Here is a 19,561-nt window from a genome sequence, read left to right on the forward strand (position 1 = left end):
CTCTCTGGCTATGAATGAGTCAGCACTATTTTCAAACTTGGCTCTTATTCTACCCTTGATCACTGATGGGGCACAAAGACCCTCTCTTGGGGCAATAGAATTTCACAAGGCTAGGCGGGAGCCAGATTATGACAGGCATTCTGTTTGTTTTTGGGAATTGCACAGCTTGGGGATAGACTCAATGTATTTATCCTGGCTGGGCTGGCCAGAGGAGCAGTACTATGTAATTTGCTACTATTTGTGGGGCTGGGACAACTGAATGTCTGTACATCAGAGTTGTTCATGCCATGTCTCTGGTTCTTTCTGTGTAATCACTCTCTTTCTTCCACCTTTCTGGGAAAACAAATCACATCATTTTTAAGATGGCAAACAATACTGGAAATCAGATAGACTACTGTGTTTCCCCGAAAATAAGACCCTGTCTTATATTTTTTTGAACCCTGAAATAAGTGTTTGGCCTTATTGCCATGTGCTCAAAAGCCCTGTTGGGCTTATTATCAGGGGATGTCTTATTTGGGGGGGGGAAGGGTAATAACAAACTTATTCTAAAGTGTATGAATCCTTATTCTCAAAACAGCATCTCCTAATTATGAAAGGCACGTATAATTATGAAAGGCACGTATATATACGTTTAGAGGAATCCAGAAAGTTACAGAAGTATAAAGAATGAGGGATGCAGAGGAAGCCACAAAAAATTCAAGAAGAACTGAGCATGTGTTGTTGTGAGCACATAATGCAAAAGATTGGAAGGAAAAATGAAAAACTTGGGAAGCAAAGAATAATGGGATAATTCTGAAAAACTGCAAAGCTAGCAGTAGAACAGGGGGATTCAGTGCGAAAACATTCTGATTTGGAAGATAAAAGTTTTCTGCTTCTATGGCTTCAATACCATATATTTCTCCTTTCTTCTCTTGTGTCAAACATTTTCTTTCTTTTCCAGGAATCTACTCTACATTTATCCACAGAGCCTGAATTTCAGCAGCCGTCAAGGCTCGGTGCGAAACATTGCAGTGAAACTGCAGTTTATGGCTGGAGAGGATCCTAGCCAAGCCATGCCTGTAAGTGAGACCCATCCTCAGCTGCTTCCTCCTGTCTTTCATCCATCACTGGATTGTGGAGCAGAAGGGAGCCCCTGAGGAGACTGCCCCAGATATTCTCTCTTGAGTCAGTTTCCACATTTGAGCTATCCCATTCAGGGTGGGTGAGGGGCTTCATTTATGACCAGACCCACAATTTATATTCCTATAATTTCTATTTCCATTTAAGAAAATGTGTAGGATTTTGAGTTTAGAAAAGAAACTCTAAAGTCCTATATTTTCCCATATGAAAATTGTGCTGTATCTGCAGCAGATTGAATACTCAAACCATGGGCTGGGCTTTTATACTAAAGGTTGTCTGCTGTTTGCCAGCCAATTTAATAGCCAGTCAGGGTTTATCACTACAGTATGACCTGCCAAAAAGTTTGATAAGCTTAGAAGAAATCATGCTGAGTAACCAATTTAAGAGAGACGACCTGTTCTCTGCCAGCAGGAGTCTGCTTCAGATGCTTTCAATTCAGTTTTCCTTAGAAATGATCCTGCAAAATAGCAACTTACTCATGGTTTCAATCACGTTACAGAACCTGAATCTGCAGCAAGGGTTTATGAAAGTTCTTAAGGGAGAGTTTCTGAAAAGCCATGTCTATGTTTCTTAATGGAGTTGGGAAAGTATTGGATTTTGTTGCCTTGATTGTAAATGAGAATGTTATAATAGCCATTGAAAATACCTGAAAGGGGGTGAAAAAAATTCAGCTCAGCGTAGTAATGGTTTATCCTTATGGTATTTCTGGATTTGAATAATCAGAATAATGTAAGAAAGGAAAGGATATGGATCACATGGAGATTCATTCCCTTCCCAGAAGTGCCAGAATGGAAAGTATTGAAATATAGCAATAACAATAGCACTTAGACATATATGCCATATCATAGTGCTTTACAGCTCTCTCTATGCAGTTTACAGAGACAGCATATTGCCCACAACAATCTGGGTCCTCATTTACATCTAGGAAGAATGGAAGACTGAGTCGATCTTGGGCTGGTGAGAATCGAACTGCTGGCAGTTAATAGCAGTTTGAGTCTCACCCATTCAAGGTCAGCTCAGCCTTCCAAGGTCGATAAAATGAGGATCCAGATTGTTGAGGGCAATATGTTGACTCTGTAAACTGGTATATGTGGTATTTGTGGGCAAATAATGAAAATCATCTGGCCTTTCTAATTGCTTGTTTCACTGGTTTATCTCTCATGCTCCCTCCCTTGACCAGATGAGTTTCATGATCTCTTTTCCTGACTGATACTGTTTTTGTTTCTCCTTATGCTCCAGGTTATCTTTGGAAAATCAAGTTGCAGTGAGTTTGCTAAAGAGGCTTACACAGCTGTTGTGTACCATAACAAGTGAGTCTTTAGCAACCAGAGTAGGAATTGAAGGTGGCTGTAAATAGGTTATAGGTGCTTGTTTGGTTAGTCTACACGAGGGGTAGTCAACCTTTTTATACCTACAGCCCACTTTTGTATCTCTGTTAGTAGTAAAATTTTCTAACCGCCCACTGGCTCCACAGTAATGCACTGTGTATCATCGTCTGCGCATGCCTCTCGCACATCGTGGATTGAGTTTGGTGGGGGGGCACCAGCTACCAGCTCTGCTTGTCTGTTGCAGCTTGGTGGTGATGCGCAAGCTATTCTGGGATGAGGCTCTTTTGTTTGCAGTTGTACTATAGCGCCATTTAGTTTCACTTACATAACGTGAGCTAAACTTATGCGCGGGTAATACAAATAGTATATTTTCAGAAATTTAAATTGTCACGGGGAATTTTATGAAAACCAAATAAAAATGTTTTATACATATTGCGCATGTCCAAGATGGCGCCGCGCCGCTGAACGGGAGATGCGGCGACGGGCCTTTTTTGGACCCGACAGGGCTGGGGGGGTCTTTTTGAGAGCTTGGACCCCCCACCCGGGTAGAGGGCAGTGCTGGCAGTCGGAGGCTGGGCGGATTGAGGCTGGGCGGCTCCGAGTTGCTTCAGGAGGAGTCCCGGAGCGCTCTCCCCCTGGTGGCGATATTGTCGGCGACAGCCTGGCCTTTCTCAGAGGCCGCAGCCGCGGCCGGGCTTCTTCGGATTCTTCGGCGGCGGTGGCAGCAGCCGGGCTTCGCGTGGCTTCGGGAGGAGCCTTGGAGCTCTCTCCCCCCGGCTGCGGTATTGGCGGCGGTGGTGGCGGCCTGGCCTGGCCTTTTTCGCCGGCGGTGGCGGCGGTCGGGCTTTCAGTAGCGGCGGCGGCCTGGCTCGGCGTTGCTTCAGGAGGAGCCCCGTAGCTCTCTCCCCCCAGCGGCAGTATTAGCGGCGGCGGTGGTGGCGGCCTGGCTTGACCGGTCTGGCAATGGCCTGGCCTGACGGTGGGCGGCTGGGCCCGGCGAACTGGCTTGGTGGTCGGAGCCGGTAGCATGGCCCAGCAAGCCCGGCGGGCGAGTGGCCTATTCCAGCGGCCTATTCCAGCGGCCTAGTGGCCTGGCCGGTTGGGCGGCCTGGCTTAGAGGTTGCAAACAGGCCCGATGGACGCCTTCTTTGTGTCACCTTGAAGGCCGTCCATGGGCCTAGTGGACGCCCCCTTCTTTATCATCTTTACCATCTAGAGGACGTCTATGGGCCGCCTGTGGGTGGGACCTTTTTAAGATCTTCGCTTCCCCCCCAGACTTTGGGAGAGAGATGGCTTGGCGGTTGAGCGGCTTGGCCCAGTGGGTGCCCGTGTGGCCTGGCGGTTTGACGGCCTCCCCCTTCCTCTTTAGACCACCCCTCGGGACTGTATATGAGGGGTTGGTGAACTGACTGAATCATGGCGGTTTTATCCATCTACCGCCTAAGAATTATTCCTCAACTGTTGCTCACCCGGATTTGCTGGTGTTGTCAGTTACCATCTTGACTGGTCCAGGATGGGCCTGCTTGCCGGACTCTTACTATGCGGACATTCACAGTGGCTGACCTTCTTGTCCTGCGAGATTCCCCTCTCTCGCGGGTTTGGCCCCCCACACTATCGAGGGCCCATCTTGAGGACAGGTTTTGGAACCCCAAGAGGTGGCATGCCAAAAATAGGAGACTTAGGGGATTTTTAAGTAACTGTTTTAATTTTTTTTTAAGGGGAGTTTTAATGGGAATTTTAAGGGGAGGGTGGAAATTGACGGGTTTGGGTCAGGGGGGCGGGGGGGAGGGTGGGTAGGGGGGGCAAATCTGTGGGAGGGGAGACGAGTCCAGCAGGTATTCGCGGCGGTAATTTAATAGGTCCGAGGGTGGCGGGGGATGGTCTCGTTCCAGTTTATCAGGGTTCTGCTATCAATACGGTATGTGGGAGAGGCAGATATGGCGGAAGGGGGGGCACATCAGGTTTTGGGGGCACGCCCTCGCTATTTAAGAGCGATTGCGTGCTCCGGCCCCCCAGAATTTTCCCGTTCCCCGAGTGGCCAGAGTACCCGGGACTTGGGCCTTTGGCTGATGTTATGTAATGCAAGATCCGTGGTTAATAAAGCCCCCCTGATTTCAGATCTAATTCAGGAAGGGACCACGGACGTTATGGGCATTACGGAAACCTGGTTGGGCACTGAAGGGGGGGGTTCTCCTAGTAGAGATGTGCCCACCAGGTTTCCGAGCATTCCATCAGCCGAGGGCCCAAGGTAGGGGTGGCGGGGTGGCGGTTATTATTAGGGAGAGTCTGGAACCGAGGGAGACCACTGTGCCTCAGATAGCTGGGTGTGAAACCCTCTATGTGAAGTGGGGTCGTAGGACTCAGGTGGGCTTGTTGATCACGTACCTGGCTCCTTGCTGCGTGACAACAGCCCTGCCCGAGCTGTTGGAGTTGCTGGCTAGGTTGGCAGTTGAAACCCCTAGTCTGTTGGTCATGGGGGATTTCAACTTGCCATCAACTGGCGCAGCATCCTCGATCGCTCGGGAGTTCATGGCTTCCATGACGGCCATGGACCTAACTCAATTAATTGATGGCCCTACTCACATTGGGGGTGGCACCCTAGACTTAGTTTTTATCTCTGGCCAGTGGCTGAATGATTTGATTTTAAATGATTTAGTTATTGATCCTTTGTCATGGTCAGATCATTTTCTCCTTCGTCTGGACTTTCAGACCGCTACCCACCCCTGCAGGGAGACGGAACCAATACGTTGGTTCCGTCCCAGGTGCTTGATGGACCCTGAGAGGTTCCTGACAGAGCTTGGGCCGTTTCCCGAGAACCTGGCCCACGGCACGACTGAAGAACTAGCCGCGGCCTGGGAAGAGGCCGCGGCTGGAGCTTTGGACCGTGTCGTGCCTTTGCGGCCTCTGACCCGGCGTCGGTCTCAACCAGCTCCTTGGTTTTCTGAGGAGCTGAGGGAGATGAAACTCCGGAGAAGTCGCCTAGAGAGTGCCTGGAGATCCAGCCGTTCTGAGTCTGACTGGACACTAGTTAGGTCCTTTATCAGGACCTACCTAGTGGCATTGAGGGATGCGAAACGTTCTTACGTTTCCTCCCTCATTGCATTGGCAGATAACCGCCTGACCGCCCTGTTTCGGGTGACCCGCTCTCTCCTTCAACAGGAGGGGCGGGGGGACCCATTACAAGGGCGTGCCGAGGAGTTTAACGGTTATCTATACGATAAAATTGTTCAGCTTCAGGACGGATTGGATCAAAATTGGGTAGATCCGGACGAGAGTTTCGAGACCCGTCTTGTTGAGAGTGTTTGGGATGGTTTTGACCCTGTGACTCCCGAGGACATGGACAGGTTGCTGGGAAGACTGAATGCCACCACATGTTTACTGGACCCGTGCCCCTCCTGGTTGGTGCTGGCCACGCAGGAGGTGACACGAGGCTGGCTCCAGGGGATTATAAATGCTTCTTTGCAGGAGGGGGTCTTTCCTGCTGCCTTGAAAGAGGCGGTGGTGAGACCTCTCCTCAAGAAGCCTTCCCTGGACCCGGCTGTTTTAGGAAATTATCGTCCGGTCTCCAACCTTCGCTTTACGGCGAAGGTTGTAGAGAGTGTGGTGGCATGTCAGCTACCCCAGTACCTGAATGTAACTGTCTATCTGGACCCGTTCCAGTCTGGCTTTCGGCCCGGGTACAGTACAGAGACGGCTCCGGTTGCGTTGGTGGATGATCTCTGGAGGGCCAGGGATAAGGGTTACTCCTCTGCCCTGGTCTTATTAGACCTCTCAGCGGCTTTCGATACCATCGACCATGGTATCTTGCTGCGCCGGTTAGAGGGGTTGGGAGTGGGAGGCACCGTTTATCGGTGGTTCTCCTCCTACCTCTCTGACCGGACGCAGACGGTGTTGACAGGGGGGCAGAGATCGACTCCGAGGCGCCTCATGTGTGGGGTGCCGCAGGGATCGATTCTCTCGCCTCTCCTGTTCAACATCTACATGAAGCCACTGGGTGAGATCATCAGTGGTTTTGGGGTGAGATACCAACTGTATGCTGATGACACGCAGCTGTACTTTTCCACCCCAGGCCACCCCAACGAAGCTATCGAAGTACTGTCCCGGTGTCTGGAAGCCATACGGGTCTGGATGGGGAGGAACAGGCTCAAACTTAATCCCTCCAAGACGGAGTGGCTGTGGATGCCGGCACCCCGGTACAGTCAGCTGCAGCCGCGGCTGTCTGTTGGGGGCGAGTCATTGGCCCCAATGGAGAGGGTGCGCAACTTGGGCGTGCTCCTGGATGGGCGGTTGTCTTTCGAAGACCATTTGACAGCCGTCTCCAGGAGAGCTTTTTATCAGGTTCGCCTGATCGCCAGTTGCGCCCCTTCCTGGACCGGGATGCCCTATGCACGGTCACTCATGCTCTTGTTACCTCTCGTCTGGACTATTGCAATGCTCTCTACATGGGGCTCCCCTAGAGGAGCACCCGGAGACTCCAGTTAGTCCAGAATGCGGCTGCGCAGGTTATTGAGGGAGCAGTTCGGAGCTCCCATGTAACACCTATCCTGCATAGACTGCACTGGCTGCCTGTTGTCTTCCGGGTGCGCTTCAAGGTGTTAGTTACTACCTTTAAAGCGCTTCATGGCTTAGGACCGGGATACCTACGGGACCGTCTACTGCCAACGTCTATCTCCCAACAGCCGGTGCGCTCTCACAGAGAGGGGTTCCTCAGGGTGCCGTCGGCGCGACAGTGTCGTCTGGCGACGCCCAGGGGGAGGGCCTTCTCTGTGGGGGCTCCTACCCTATGGAACGAGCTTCCCCCTAGACTCTGACAAATACCTGACCTTAGGACCTTCCGCCGCGAACTTAAAGCCTACTTATTTCGTCTTGCTGGACTCGCTTAAATTTTAAATTATCAAATTGATTTTATGGGTTTTTAATTTTTTGTAAATTTTAGAGGGTAATATTTTATCTATAAGTAGCCATATCAAATAGGTTTTTTAAGAGTTGTTTTTAGTTTTGTATTGTTGTTTTCTTTCTGTATTTTATTCTTGGCTGTACACTGCCCTGAGTCCTTCGGGAGAAGGGCGGTCTATAAATAAAAATATTCTATTCTAATATTCTATTTAAATAATGCTATGAATTTTTTTAAAAAAGTCAATTAAATTTAAAAAAAGGAAAGTGCTTCAGTATCGGACAAAACCCCTACTGCCCACCATGAAAGCTGGAATGCCCACTAGTGGGCGGTAGGGACTAGGTTGACTACCACTGGTCTACACTGAACCATGCAAACTTTGCCAGAAAAATGGTGTTTGATTTCCTATGCAGATCTTTATCGCAAATATGTAAATGAGAAATTTTGTAAAAAGTGTTAAACGGCAGCTTTCCAACATCCCTGTCACAGATCACCTGAGTTCTATGAGGAGTTCAAGCTGAAGATCCCAGCCAATTTGACAGACAACCATCACTTGCTTTTCACCTTTTATCACATTAGCTGTCAACAGAAGCAGAACACACCTCTGGAGACTCCTGTTGGTTACACAGTGAGTTTCAAAAGAAATACAGAGTTCTATGGGTAGAAGGTAGTGCCTGTGATTCATTGTAAAGGGCCCCCAGTTTAAATTTTCACTATCCTCCATTCAAAGAACCTCAGATAAAAGGACAGGGAGAATCCCCTGCTTTAAGGCTATCAATAAATTTTTGCATGAATTAAGAGTATGATCTGTCATTTTATATACTGTATTTATATTTGATCAGTTTTCCTGGAATGCCCTTTACAGGCACTACTCAATTTACAACCATTTGTTCAGTGGCCAAAGTTACAACAGCATTGAAAAAAGTCCCTATGGTCACATGATCAAAATTCAGATGCTTGCCAGTTGGCTCATATTTATGACGGTTGCAATCACCTTTTGTGATCTTCTGATAAAGTCATTGGGAAACCAGATTCAGTTAGTAACAACCATGTTATTAACTTAACAATTGAAATGATTCCCTTAATAACTATGGCAAGAAAATATGGGGCAAAATAAGGATTCCCTTCCAAATTTTTCTCAGTAGGGTTTACTGTTGTCAATACCTCTAGTAAATTGCCTTAAATATGAAAGGTTGAATGGTTGGAGAAGAATCCTTTTGTTCTATGTGCTGTATGTGATTGTAGGTCTGTTTTTCTTAGTAAAAGTGATCTGTGGGACAGGAAGAGAGGGTAGGATTGCAGAAGAAAAGTGGCAAGTGAAGATGCCAACCTGCAAAGATTTAACTTTGCCTGTTTTCTCTTCCTAGTGGATTCCTCTCATGCAACATGGACGGCTGAGAACAGGGCAGTTTTGCCTGCCAGTGTCTGTTGACAAGCCTCCACCCAGCTATTCAGTGCTCACCCCTGATGTAAGTAAGGAATGGCTTTGTTTTCCTAGAGGGCAGAGGCTGAAGGGCCTTTCCTTACCTGGGCTGCATTGTGAAAGATGCATCCTTTCTTACTTCTTACTTCCTACTCCCACTGCCCCCTCTCTCAATTTGTGCCAGACTTTGACAAGTCAGACTAATAAATTTTCATTTTTCAGAATTGTAGCCTATTTCACAATGACTACTAGACTTTCCATTGGCAGGATTTTTTATGCATTTTGTTTATAAATCTTTTTCTGGATTGTTTCTCCGTAGGTGCAGCTACCTGGCATGAAGTGGGTGGATAATCACAAAGGGGTCTTCAGTGTGGAGGTTCTGGCTGTCTCCTCTGTCCACACTCAGGTGAGAGGACAAGTCAGTGGTTGATCTTCCATATTGCCCTAGGAAAACAAAGAACAAACCAAGGCTTGGTTGTATTGTCAAGTTGTTTTTCAGCTGGGAATTTGCATTAGTTTTTGCATTACTTTGCCCCCTCCAAATCTAAAACTGAAATCTTAGACCACATATAAATTATTTTTTTGTTTACAAAATACATGCCAAACATTTTTCCAAATCCATAATATATTTCTTTTTTGGCAGCCTATTAGGCATAATTGTAAGGACCTGCCCCAGCTGTTCCTTCAGGAAAGTAAGACTCTTGAATCCATTAAGTTGACTCAAAATAACTTTTACTGAGAGAAAGTGATTGCAGGAAAGCAAGGAGAAATCTGAAAAGTTGCTTGCAAAGCAAGCCAATATGATGCCACAAGACTGTTTTGAGAATGCTGAGGTGCTAGGCAGATAATAGTTCACCCTCAGGGCACGATGGCCTTGAAAACAGGCTGGAACCGGCTGGGAGGGAGTCCGCTCTGTCTCCGAAGTCAGTCCCCCTCCCTAATTCCCAAGCAGTTACAGCAAAAGCAAAAGCAAAAGCATGCAAAAATGCCAGCAAGCTTCCTCCCCACCCCTTCCAACAGAATGGCAGGACACAATGGTGGACCTGACATGCTGCCCCTCTGAACAGCAACGTTAGTCCTGAAGAATATAATAAAACAAACAGGGAGAGAAAAAATGTAAAACAAGAGAAATGTCATTTGGGTTTGTCAGGATACTGATTATGGAAGCATTTGATGAGTTTCGGGGCTCTAATGTGGCAAGGGTCAACCCATTCATTCTGAGCTGTTGGGAAATCTTTCCAGGCCACTAAGTACTGAAGGGTTCCCCTATGCTTACGCGAATCTAGAATTTCCAGGATTTCAAATTGCCGCTCCCCTTCTATCATTTAAAGGCTCTAGGATTCATAGAAGTTTAGATCTAAGGGGAGAAGTGACCTCAGGCTTCAATAAGCTGCAATGAAACACAGGGTGAACAGTCGAAGGGACTTGGGCAAATCTAGTTCTACAGTTACTGGGTTAATGATGCATTTAATAGGAAAGGGCCCTACATACATGGGTCCCAACTTCTTTGCTGGTTGTAAAGATTGTAGGAAGTGGGTGGAAAGGTAAATTCGGTCACTAATCTTAAACGGCTTGGGTTCGTCACCACCAGCCATGTATTTCGCAGTTGGGAGACTCACTCTTTCAGTGACGCGACGGGGGGATAATTGAATGGCAATTCAGGCATAGGGTTGAATTCATAGCAATAGCACTTAGACTTATATACCGCTTCATAGTGCTTTTACAGCCTTAAGCTGTTTTACAGAGTCACCATATTGCCCCCAACAATCTGAGTCCTCGTTTTACCCACTTCGGAAGGATGGAAGGCTGAATCAACCTTGACATCCCAACCCAAGTGCCCCTTTTGTCTTCCAAGCTGATGCTAGCAATGTGGCCATGGGAGCTGTGTTGCTACAGGAGAATGAGAATGGCCAGCTGCAACCCTGTGCTTACACTTCCAGAAAACTGTCAGCTACCGAGCTGACCCAGGGGGAAAAACTTCGTGACTGATGCTTTATTCTGAATGTCTTGATACAATTGCCCTAAAGCAGAAGTAGTTAACCCCCTATTCTCATCCAGTCAACTGGTGACCCAAGTCACCACCTGAGCGCAAGCAAAAGAAAAGCGACAAATCGACAATGAGGTGACAGCCGCACTTAAAGCCACTCTGAAGGACAACAAATGGTTTCAAAATCAAAGAGTTTAGGTTTAGGTTTATCCTCCACTTTTGTTTTTAATAAGTTCGTGATGGGGAGTGTGATTTGTGAAAAAGACAGGATGAATTAGCAGTAGAAATTGACAAAACCCAAGAAGCTCTGTAGCTGCTTTCTGATTTGGAGCTTGGATTTTTTTGGGCTCCATCTCAGTGCCTTCATGTGAGATGCGATAACACAAATAGTCTATCATGCTTTGGTGAAACTCACACTTGGAAAGTTTGGCATACAGTTTGGCAGCCTGCAGTTTTTTGAGTATGACCCTCACTAGTTTCACATGCTCCATCTTTGTTTTGGTGTAGATTAAAATGTCATCTAGATACACCAGTACCCCCTTATATAGGTGTTCTTAAAAGACCTTATTTATTAACTGCATAAACACTTACAGGGCACCCTGGAGGCCAAATGGGGGGCAATTAGAAGCATCCCAAAGGGAAGTTGAATGTGGTCTTCCATTTATCCCCCTCCCTAATTCTTACACGGTAGTAGACTTCTCGCAGGTCCAACTTAGTGAATATTTTGCCCTTGGCCAAATGGGCTAGCATGTCTTTTCTCAGGGGCAGAGGGTAGATGCTTTCCATGCAAACATCATTTAACCCCCTATAGTTCACACATAGACAACACATCCCATCTTTCTTTTCATGGAACAGGACCGGGACTGCCACCCAGGGTTGGGCCGGTTGAATGAATCCACAGGCAAAGTTTTTGTCAATGAATGATTGCAGTTCATCTAACTCCCTCAGGGTCATTGAATACAGTTTTGACTTAGACAGTTTAGCCCCAGGAAGGATTTCTATAGCACAGTCGATCTGCCGGTGAGAGGGGAGTTTGTCCAAAACTTTTTCACTGAACATTCCTCTTAGGTCCCAGTACTCCTTGGGTATAGCAGGGAGGTCCTTCTCTCGTCCCTGTGCTGCCCCAATTTCCCACCATGGGGAGGCTGCTTCCGGACTGCAACTTGCTTTTGGGAGGGTGACTCGTTCATATTTTCAGCGGTCCCGTTCTCCAGTTTACATAAGGATTCCACTTCTTTAGCCAAGCATCTCTAATACCAGGGGCTATTCCATCACATTCCACTATGAAGCTTAAAGTCTCTACATGAGCCCCTATTCTCATCTCTATGAGTTAGGTGACAAATGTTGCTGGGATGCCCTCTGCTACCGATCCATCTAGTTGGCAAAATGTAATGGGTACTTTCAGCTGCCTCAAGTGGATCCCTAATTTTACAACCAGGGCTGAGTTAACCAACACTCTGCCACTCTAAGCCTGGCCACACTTGAAGCAGGTGGTGGAATAGGGGCCGGGATATCTCAGGCAGTAGAGAAGCCTGTTATTAGAACACAGAGCCTGCAATTACTGCAGGTTCGAGCCCGGCCCAAGGTTGACTCAGCCTTCCACCCTTTATAAGGTAGGTAAAATGAGGACCCAGATTGTTGGGGGGGCAATAAGTTGACTTTGTAAAAAAAATATACAAATAGAATGAGACTATTGCCTTATACATTGTAAGCCGCCCTGAGTCTTCGGAGAAGGGCGGGGTATAAATGTAAACAAAAAAAAAAAATTGCGGCTGCCGGTTTTTTGATTTTGTGCTGCTTCTCTCCTCTGGGGGCAATTTCTTCCATGGTTGGGTCAAGTGGTACTAGTTGCGTGCTTGGTTGATCTCCACCTCTTCAGCCAGGACATACCAGTTGTGAAGTGGCAAGGGCTCCCTATGAGATGTAGGCATTGTACAGGTCGTCATTCAGCCCATCTTTGAAGCAAGGACATCCTCAGGCCAGTAGTTAAGTTGCCATGCCAGATCACAGAATTCCTCAGTAAACTCCGCCGCCTTCTCTGCAACCTTGATGCATGATTTTGATGTGGTCCCTCACTTTGCAGTCAGCTAGTGGGTCTTCGAATCTCTGATGAAGTGCCGTCATAAAGCGATTGAAGTTTCTTAACTCGGGTCAGTTTGTGTGATGGAGGGTCAGCACCCAGCGGGTTGCAGCCCCTTCCAGTGCTTCTCACCTTGGCAGCCTCAATAGGGATCTCCTGCCCATATTCTTGCATGTATGTCAGATCGTGGGCCAGGAAGAATTCCAACTGCTGGGGTTTCCATCAAACTTCATGGAGGGGTCTTCCAGTGCTTGGCTCTTGCCTATCCAGCTCCTGCTGGGGCAGCTGCCCTTGCAGCCCCCCTAGGTACCACTCCTGCAACAGTTGAGATAGTGGCTGGGGTTGCCGAATCCCCCGCCATGTATGTCAGATGCTGATGCTCCTTCCTCCTCTTGGGTATTCCAGGCCTTGCTGGTGGCAGCCTTGGCATGTACCTCACATGCCTTCAGGGTTTGGAAGGCATTCATCATGAACCGCATAGATTGCTTCATTATTAGATCAGTACCTCGTCTGACTCAGGTCACCTTGTCTGCCTCAGGTGATGGTTACCCTTTGGTTTTTTCTTCCCAATCTTCCTTCTTTCCAACGGCAATGGACCACCTGGGTCTTGATGAGTCTCCCAGGCTCCCAATCTCCTCTGCCCACTCAGAGAGATCCAGCCTGGGGGCAGGTCTGGATGAGGCTTCCCCCAGCACTCAGCTTCCTCCTGGTCGCTGCCTTGCGCTAATATCATGTGCATGGTCCCCATGGTAGGGCAGTGTGCCTCTCTGGGTTAACTCTCAGGGTATGACGGCCTTGAAATTGGGCTGGAACTGACTGGGAAGGAGTCCACTCCATCTCTGAAGACAATCCCCCTCCCTAATTCCTAAGCAGTTACAACAAAAACATACAAAAATGCCCGCAAGTCTCCCCCCACCCACTTCCAACAGAATGGCAGGACGCAATGGTGGACCTGACATTCATTGAGAAAAACAGAATGTTCTTAGTTACTCTTAAGTGGATAAAATAGTCTCTATTAGAGACCAAATTTATAAAACAGCTATCTTGCTAAACCTAAGAAAAATAAAGATGATTTTATAGCAGGCTTGGCAGTTCTTGAGGTTCTTAAAATGAAAAACGACCAACATTTGATAAACAGATCCTAATCTTCCTTAATATAGGGTTGGATACTGGGGTAAAATGCTACCTGTTTGGACTGGTTCTCCCGAACTGGTAGTAAAAAATGCTACCAGTTTGGGTGAACTGGTATTTCCGACAATCAGCTGGGCGACGATCAACTGTGATGCGCGTTTTATATTAGCTAGAATCTTTGGATTTCCTGCTTTCTAGCTAATGTAAATCACGTGGCACAGCGGATTCGCCGCCCCCCTCGCTGTTCTACTTACTTTTGCAGACTCAGAAGGCTTCAAAATGTTCTTTTTTTAGTGCGCATGTGCACAAAGCGTGCGTGTGGTAGCAGACTCACAGAACCGGTAGCAGACTTCAGAGGATTTCATTGCTGGTTGGATATTATCTCTCTCTCTCTCTCTCTCTCTCTCACACACACACACACACACACACACACACACACACGTACGTTGCTAGACTATAATCCCTTCATTCCTGGCCATGGTAGTTGGAGATTATGGGCATTACAATTTAGCATATCTGCTGAACCATAAATTCTTGTCCAACCTTAATATTTGGTATGCACTTTTATCTCTATCACATCACATTATTGGTATAGATAAATGATGCTAAAGCTTAATAGATATTCCACACCCAGCCATTCTTTTTTTCTGGCAGGATCCATTCTTGGACAAGTTCTTCACCTTGATACACGTGCTAGAAGAATATACCTTTCCCTTTCGACTTAAAGATGTGATCCTAACAGAGAATAACATAGAGTCTGAATTGAAATCTAGTGTGGGCAACTTACGAGTGGCTAGCCTGGAACCTTTGGTGGCCTTCAGTCATCAGATTCTCAACAAGCTGATCCAACTCATTGTGTACCCACCTGTCATTGCAGGGCAGATTGGTGAGTGTTGTATCTGTGGTCCTCTCCATTTCCTCTGAAAGGATTTTCTTGTTATCTGAAACAAATGGAATAACCTAAAGTCCCAATTTCTTTGAAAAATCCTCACTCTTACAGAGTTGGACGGAAGGCAAAGTGTTTGCAATATGGGGTACCCTCCGCCCACTAAGAAAATGAACCTTCACCAGGATATAGGGTTTTCTGCTTGAGTAAGGGCTAGAAAACCCCCAAGATCCTTCCAACTCTCTTATTCTGTTAAGTAAAAGTAATATTCCAGCTTTTACATTTTGGATCTAGATTTCCATATTGAGATGAGTCCTCTCTGGATGCCTGCATAACAAAATAGGTTTGAAGTATAAGTACACATCTCAGAGGGACAGACTTTTTTACAGCATTGCTGTGGATAACAGTGGGTAGGATTCTACTTGGGACAAGCGGTTAGCTGGTGCTGTCAGTTTTTCTAGCTGTTTGCAAGAAATGCTGTCAATCACTGTTGTATTTCTATTAGTCTGTTAATGCCCTTGTATAGAAAAAACTTGATTTTTTTTCTGCCATAAATTTGTTTTTAGTATACTAAGTTATACACAGTCATTTCAAAATGTTTTCTTTTTGCATTACATTGAATATATGACAGGTCCTATTTGACCAAAAAACATCTGATTATTTTTTGCTTTTGAGGCGTCCAGTTTTTATGGCACATGTAACACAGTCTCATGTATGATAACAAATCATTCATTAGGACTTACTGTCAAGTAGCCCCAATACATAGGATTCAAACCTTTCAGTCATCTAACTTTTAAGAAATCTAAAAGGCAGCCTTTTAATTAGCAAATTTTGTATTTATAGATATGTGTCTGTGTGTATGCAAAAGGAAAACAAATAAGGAGAAAATATCCTCCCTCCCAAATTAACTAATTAAAAATGAATATACACACACACGCACATACGCACACACACAGAGTATATATTCATCTATATGTGTGTGTGTGTGTGTGTGTGTGTGTGTGTGTGTGTGTGTGTGTGTGTGTGTATTCATGCCTCCTCTAGTTTAGTTAGTTAATTCTATGGTGGGAAAACATTGGAAATTAAAAATATACATGTTGGCTATTTCCAGGTTTCTAAATAATCTAATATTTTTATTAAAAATTAAATGCTTGTTCAATCATAGAAACAGATTTAAGATCTTCAAAGAATTGATGGAGAATGGTATCTTTCCAACTCTGTACCATCAATGCCTTTAGTTCATAAAAGTACACATTATCCATGCAATATTTTCCAAATATAAGACTAAATTATTTTAATTTAGGTTTGAGCTAATTTATATTTCAGGTTAAACCTTTTCTTAGAATTTTATTAATAAAAACCTGCAGTAAAATAATAAATGGCTAGTGGATTTTTAAATTTTTTATAAAATTTATATGCTGCTGCTACTATTGTCCTTATTTGTTTGAAGTCAATCTTAATGAATTTTTTGCTATCTTCTGGGGAAACAGAGAAAATTTTACAGGTGACTGTAGATATTAAATGTACTAAGAATTCCTAATATCAGTTAGAATGCCATAACTGAATTTCATTGTAAATAAACTGCCCATTTTTTGATGTATGCAATTTCTCTTCCATAACTAGTGTTTGTCTTAACTCTGTTTAGTCTCATCTTTCCCAATTTCTTTTCTTGCATCTTCCAGTGAACTTGGGTCGTGCAGCATTTGAAGCCATTGCTGTGATGGTGAACCAGATCCACAAGAGCCTGGAGAGCAGCCAAGATCAGCATGGCCACAATCATCTGTTGGCCTCTTATATCTTCTACGTTTTCCGTCTGCCTGTGATGGAACCAGGTTTGCCAGGGAGCACAAATGCTTGTTATATGTATGGGCAAGCAAAGAACTGTGTGTCTGATCATCTTTCCTATGAGCTGTGAGCGATTTGCATGTCCTGCAGCGCAGGAGCGTTCGGAAGCATACAAAGTATTCAGCAAGGACCTATATTCACAAAAGAAGTCCTTCACTTCTTGTACAAAGACTTGTTATACTTGACATCTTTAGCTGAATGATTATAAACCTGGGATGACTGATTTAGGTGCTGCTGAGTGGTTCAAAAAGGTTTGAAAAGCAAACTCAGGGATTGCCAAACCAAACTTCAAGGATCAAGAACAGCTTAATGATTCTCTTAATTTCTGCAGAGGAGAATATCCTATTCTATTTGGGATATTCCCTCTCCCAATTTGAAATTAAAAGTAAAATTTCAGAGGCTCCACTATAGGTACTTAATGACCACAATTGGGACCAGCTGCATCACTAAGTGATGCAGACATTAACAAAAATACCAGCTGATCAGACTTACATTGTCACTTCTGCTGCAATTATTAAGCAAATCACCACAGATTATTAAGTTAGACATGTTGCTCACCATGAGTTACAGTTTTACTATCAATTTCTCCATCAACTTTGCTTGTTGGAATCCAGCTATGAAGTATGGTATTGTGACCGTGGGACATTGCAACAGTTGTAAAGATCCATTGGTTGCAAAGTGCCCAAATGTCAACCACAAGATTGCAGGGCTATTGTGATGATCAAAAATACTGGAACTGACCATAAAGTTATATTTTTCAGCACCATTGTAATTTCAAATGGTCACTAAACAGGTCAGTCATTAAGTGAGGTCTGCCTATAATGTGGTTGTTTACCCAGTCTCTCCATTTCCTCCCATGGCAGCAGCCAAGATTGAGAACAGCACGATATGCTCCATTATATGAGGGCATGTTGGATGAGGGTTAAAATAGTACTCTTATAACATACAGTGAACATCCTGTAATAGCTTTCGTAACATTTCAGTTACAAAATTAAAATTGCGTACAAAATACCACTTCACAAAATTAAATTCAAGATGCTCCAGTAGTGAAATTGCAGTAGAAAAATATTTTAAGAGTTTTCTGAAAGGAAGGAGTTGGAGTACCCTAATGGAAAAGAAGAGAGGTTATTCTCAAATTTATGGCAATTTCCCCTCTGCTTGAATGAAAGAGAATCTAATAATGGACAGCTCAATCACATGAGAGATTCATAGACATTTTTAAACATCTGCACAAATGATAGAAGTCACACTCTCAGCCTGACTCACTCTGTATTTCTTCTAGAGACTGGAGTGCCACCCCACAGTGGTACCCTTCAGTATGCTACCTTATCCCGTGCAACTGGGCGCCCTATCAGCCTTAACCTCTCTCGTTCCAAAAGTATCAGCAATAGCAATCCTGACTTGACGACCACACCAACTTCCCCAGATGAAGAGGTTCAGAAGATTATCAGCAGCAAGGTTAGTACAACACTCTACTGATCCTGTCCTTCCCAAGAAGAAGGAAGTTTCTTTAGCTGCCAAACAGTCTGCTAAAATTGTGGTCTTTGAAGTGCCAGGTGATAATCAGGCATTTTGGTTTTTCACAATTCTAACACTGTGTTCTTGTGATTGTATTTTATTGATTGTGCTGTTCTTTATGCATGTTTCTGTTCTTATAATTAGTATTCTGCTGCTTTTGTACAGTTTTAATAGCTTGCTCCCTACCCAGAAATTTTTTACTTAGGAAATTTGGATATATAACAAATACGTTCTACCACTCAGAATGATTAAAAAAATAGAAATGTAAAGATTTGTAGACCTAAAAATGGTTCTCCATCAGTCTTTATGTTCTCTGGTTTTTCCAAGTGTGTGTGTGTGCTCATCAGATTAGCCTGGGCATCTATTTCACAGGGTGGGTTAATCCCAGATTCTAATCTGTACATGGAGAAATTTGTTTTTTGTATCAAATGTGACCTGAAGGGATTTCTTATCCTCTGTACAAAATCCCTCTCTCTCCATTTCTCCTACCCAGCTCAGAGAAAAAACAAAATACCCAGAGAATGTATGTTTTCCTCCCCCAGCTCTGAGAGGACTTCCTTCTTTTAGTGCTAAATTATAAAAAATTTCTGCTCCAGTTGACTTACATTTGTTCACCTGGGGAGATCGGACTGGGAAGTTTGTATGTATGTGAATGGATGTGTCTGTATGGGGTGGGCATATTTGTGTCAATTTGGGGAAAGGCATGCCAACATTGGCTCCACCAACATCCATTGTTGGCACTCAGACATTTTCCTCCAGTCTTTATGCTTTGGGCTTCCTGGAGAAAGGTTTTTCTTAGTTCACTTCTTTAAATAGAGTGCATTGCCCTGCATAATTTTGGATTTATAGGAGAATAATCTGATCTTAGCTTTCCATGGAAGCAGCATTTACAGGGCTTATTCTAATATTTGTCTTACACGCAATTATCTTTCTTACTTTTTTTCCTTCTCCTTCTTAAGGCTTTCCAAAGCCTTAAATTAGATTTTTTTAAAAAATGCAACCACTGAATCATAAAACCACTAAAAGGTTTCTTTGGAAGTAGCAACTTTAGAACAATTCTCAGTGAAATCACACCAGCAATTTGATTCTGCCAAACATCTGTGCTATGAAAAGCAAATCTCACATTTGATGGAAAACCATTGGCTGCGCTACTTGAGGGAAATGATTCTGTTGCCTGGCAATTAGAGCTGCCCCTATATGGCCCAGGGTTATTACTGGCAAACATTTATCTACATAATTCTATTAATTGGACTCAGATGGAATTATTAATAGAATGTAATTAATAAAGCAATCTGAGAGAATCTCTCTTTGAGTGCCATTCTTTATTATGGATATTATTAAATGACAGCT

At 44.7% G+C, this 19,561-nt stretch overlaps 1 protein-coding gene across 17 annotated transcripts in view; it reads left to right on the forward strand.

Moving 5' to 3' along the window:
* The window catches only part of DOCK6 (dedicator of cytokinesis 6), a 213,849-nt gene that overhangs the window by 89,300 nt on the left and 104,988 nt on the right, over positions 1-19,561 (forward strand). For all 17 annotated transcript variants that reach the window (XR_009153092.1, XR_009153093.1, XR_009153094.1 and 14 more), the window contains 8 exons: positions 941-1,058; positions 2,359-2,429; positions 7,831-7,969; positions 8,709-8,810; positions 9,084-9,170; positions 14,617-14,848; positions 16,531-16,680; positions 17,976-18,151. Coding sequence is in view for 12 of the 17 variants with exons in the window: in XM_058165870.1 (XP_058021853.1) it covers positions 941-1,058; positions 2,359-2,429; positions 7,831-7,969; positions 8,709-8,810; positions 9,084-9,170; positions 14,617-14,848; positions 16,531-16,680; positions 17,976-18,151 (1,075 nt within the window). In the remaining 5 variants the exon portion in view is untranslated. The remainder of the gene's footprint in view (positions 1-940; positions 1,059-2,358; positions 2,430-7,830; positions 7,970-8,708; positions 8,811-9,083; positions 9,171-14,616; positions 14,849-16,530; positions 16,681-17,975; positions 18,152-19,561) is intronic.

This window comes from Ahaetulla prasina, chromosome 2 (assembly GCF_028640845.1).
Source record: "Ahaetulla prasina isolate Xishuangbanna chromosome 2, ASM2864084v1, whole genome shotgun sequence".
Classification (NCBI taxonomy): Eukaryota; Metazoa; Chordata; class Lepidosauria; order Squamata; family Colubridae; genus Ahaetulla; species Ahaetulla prasina.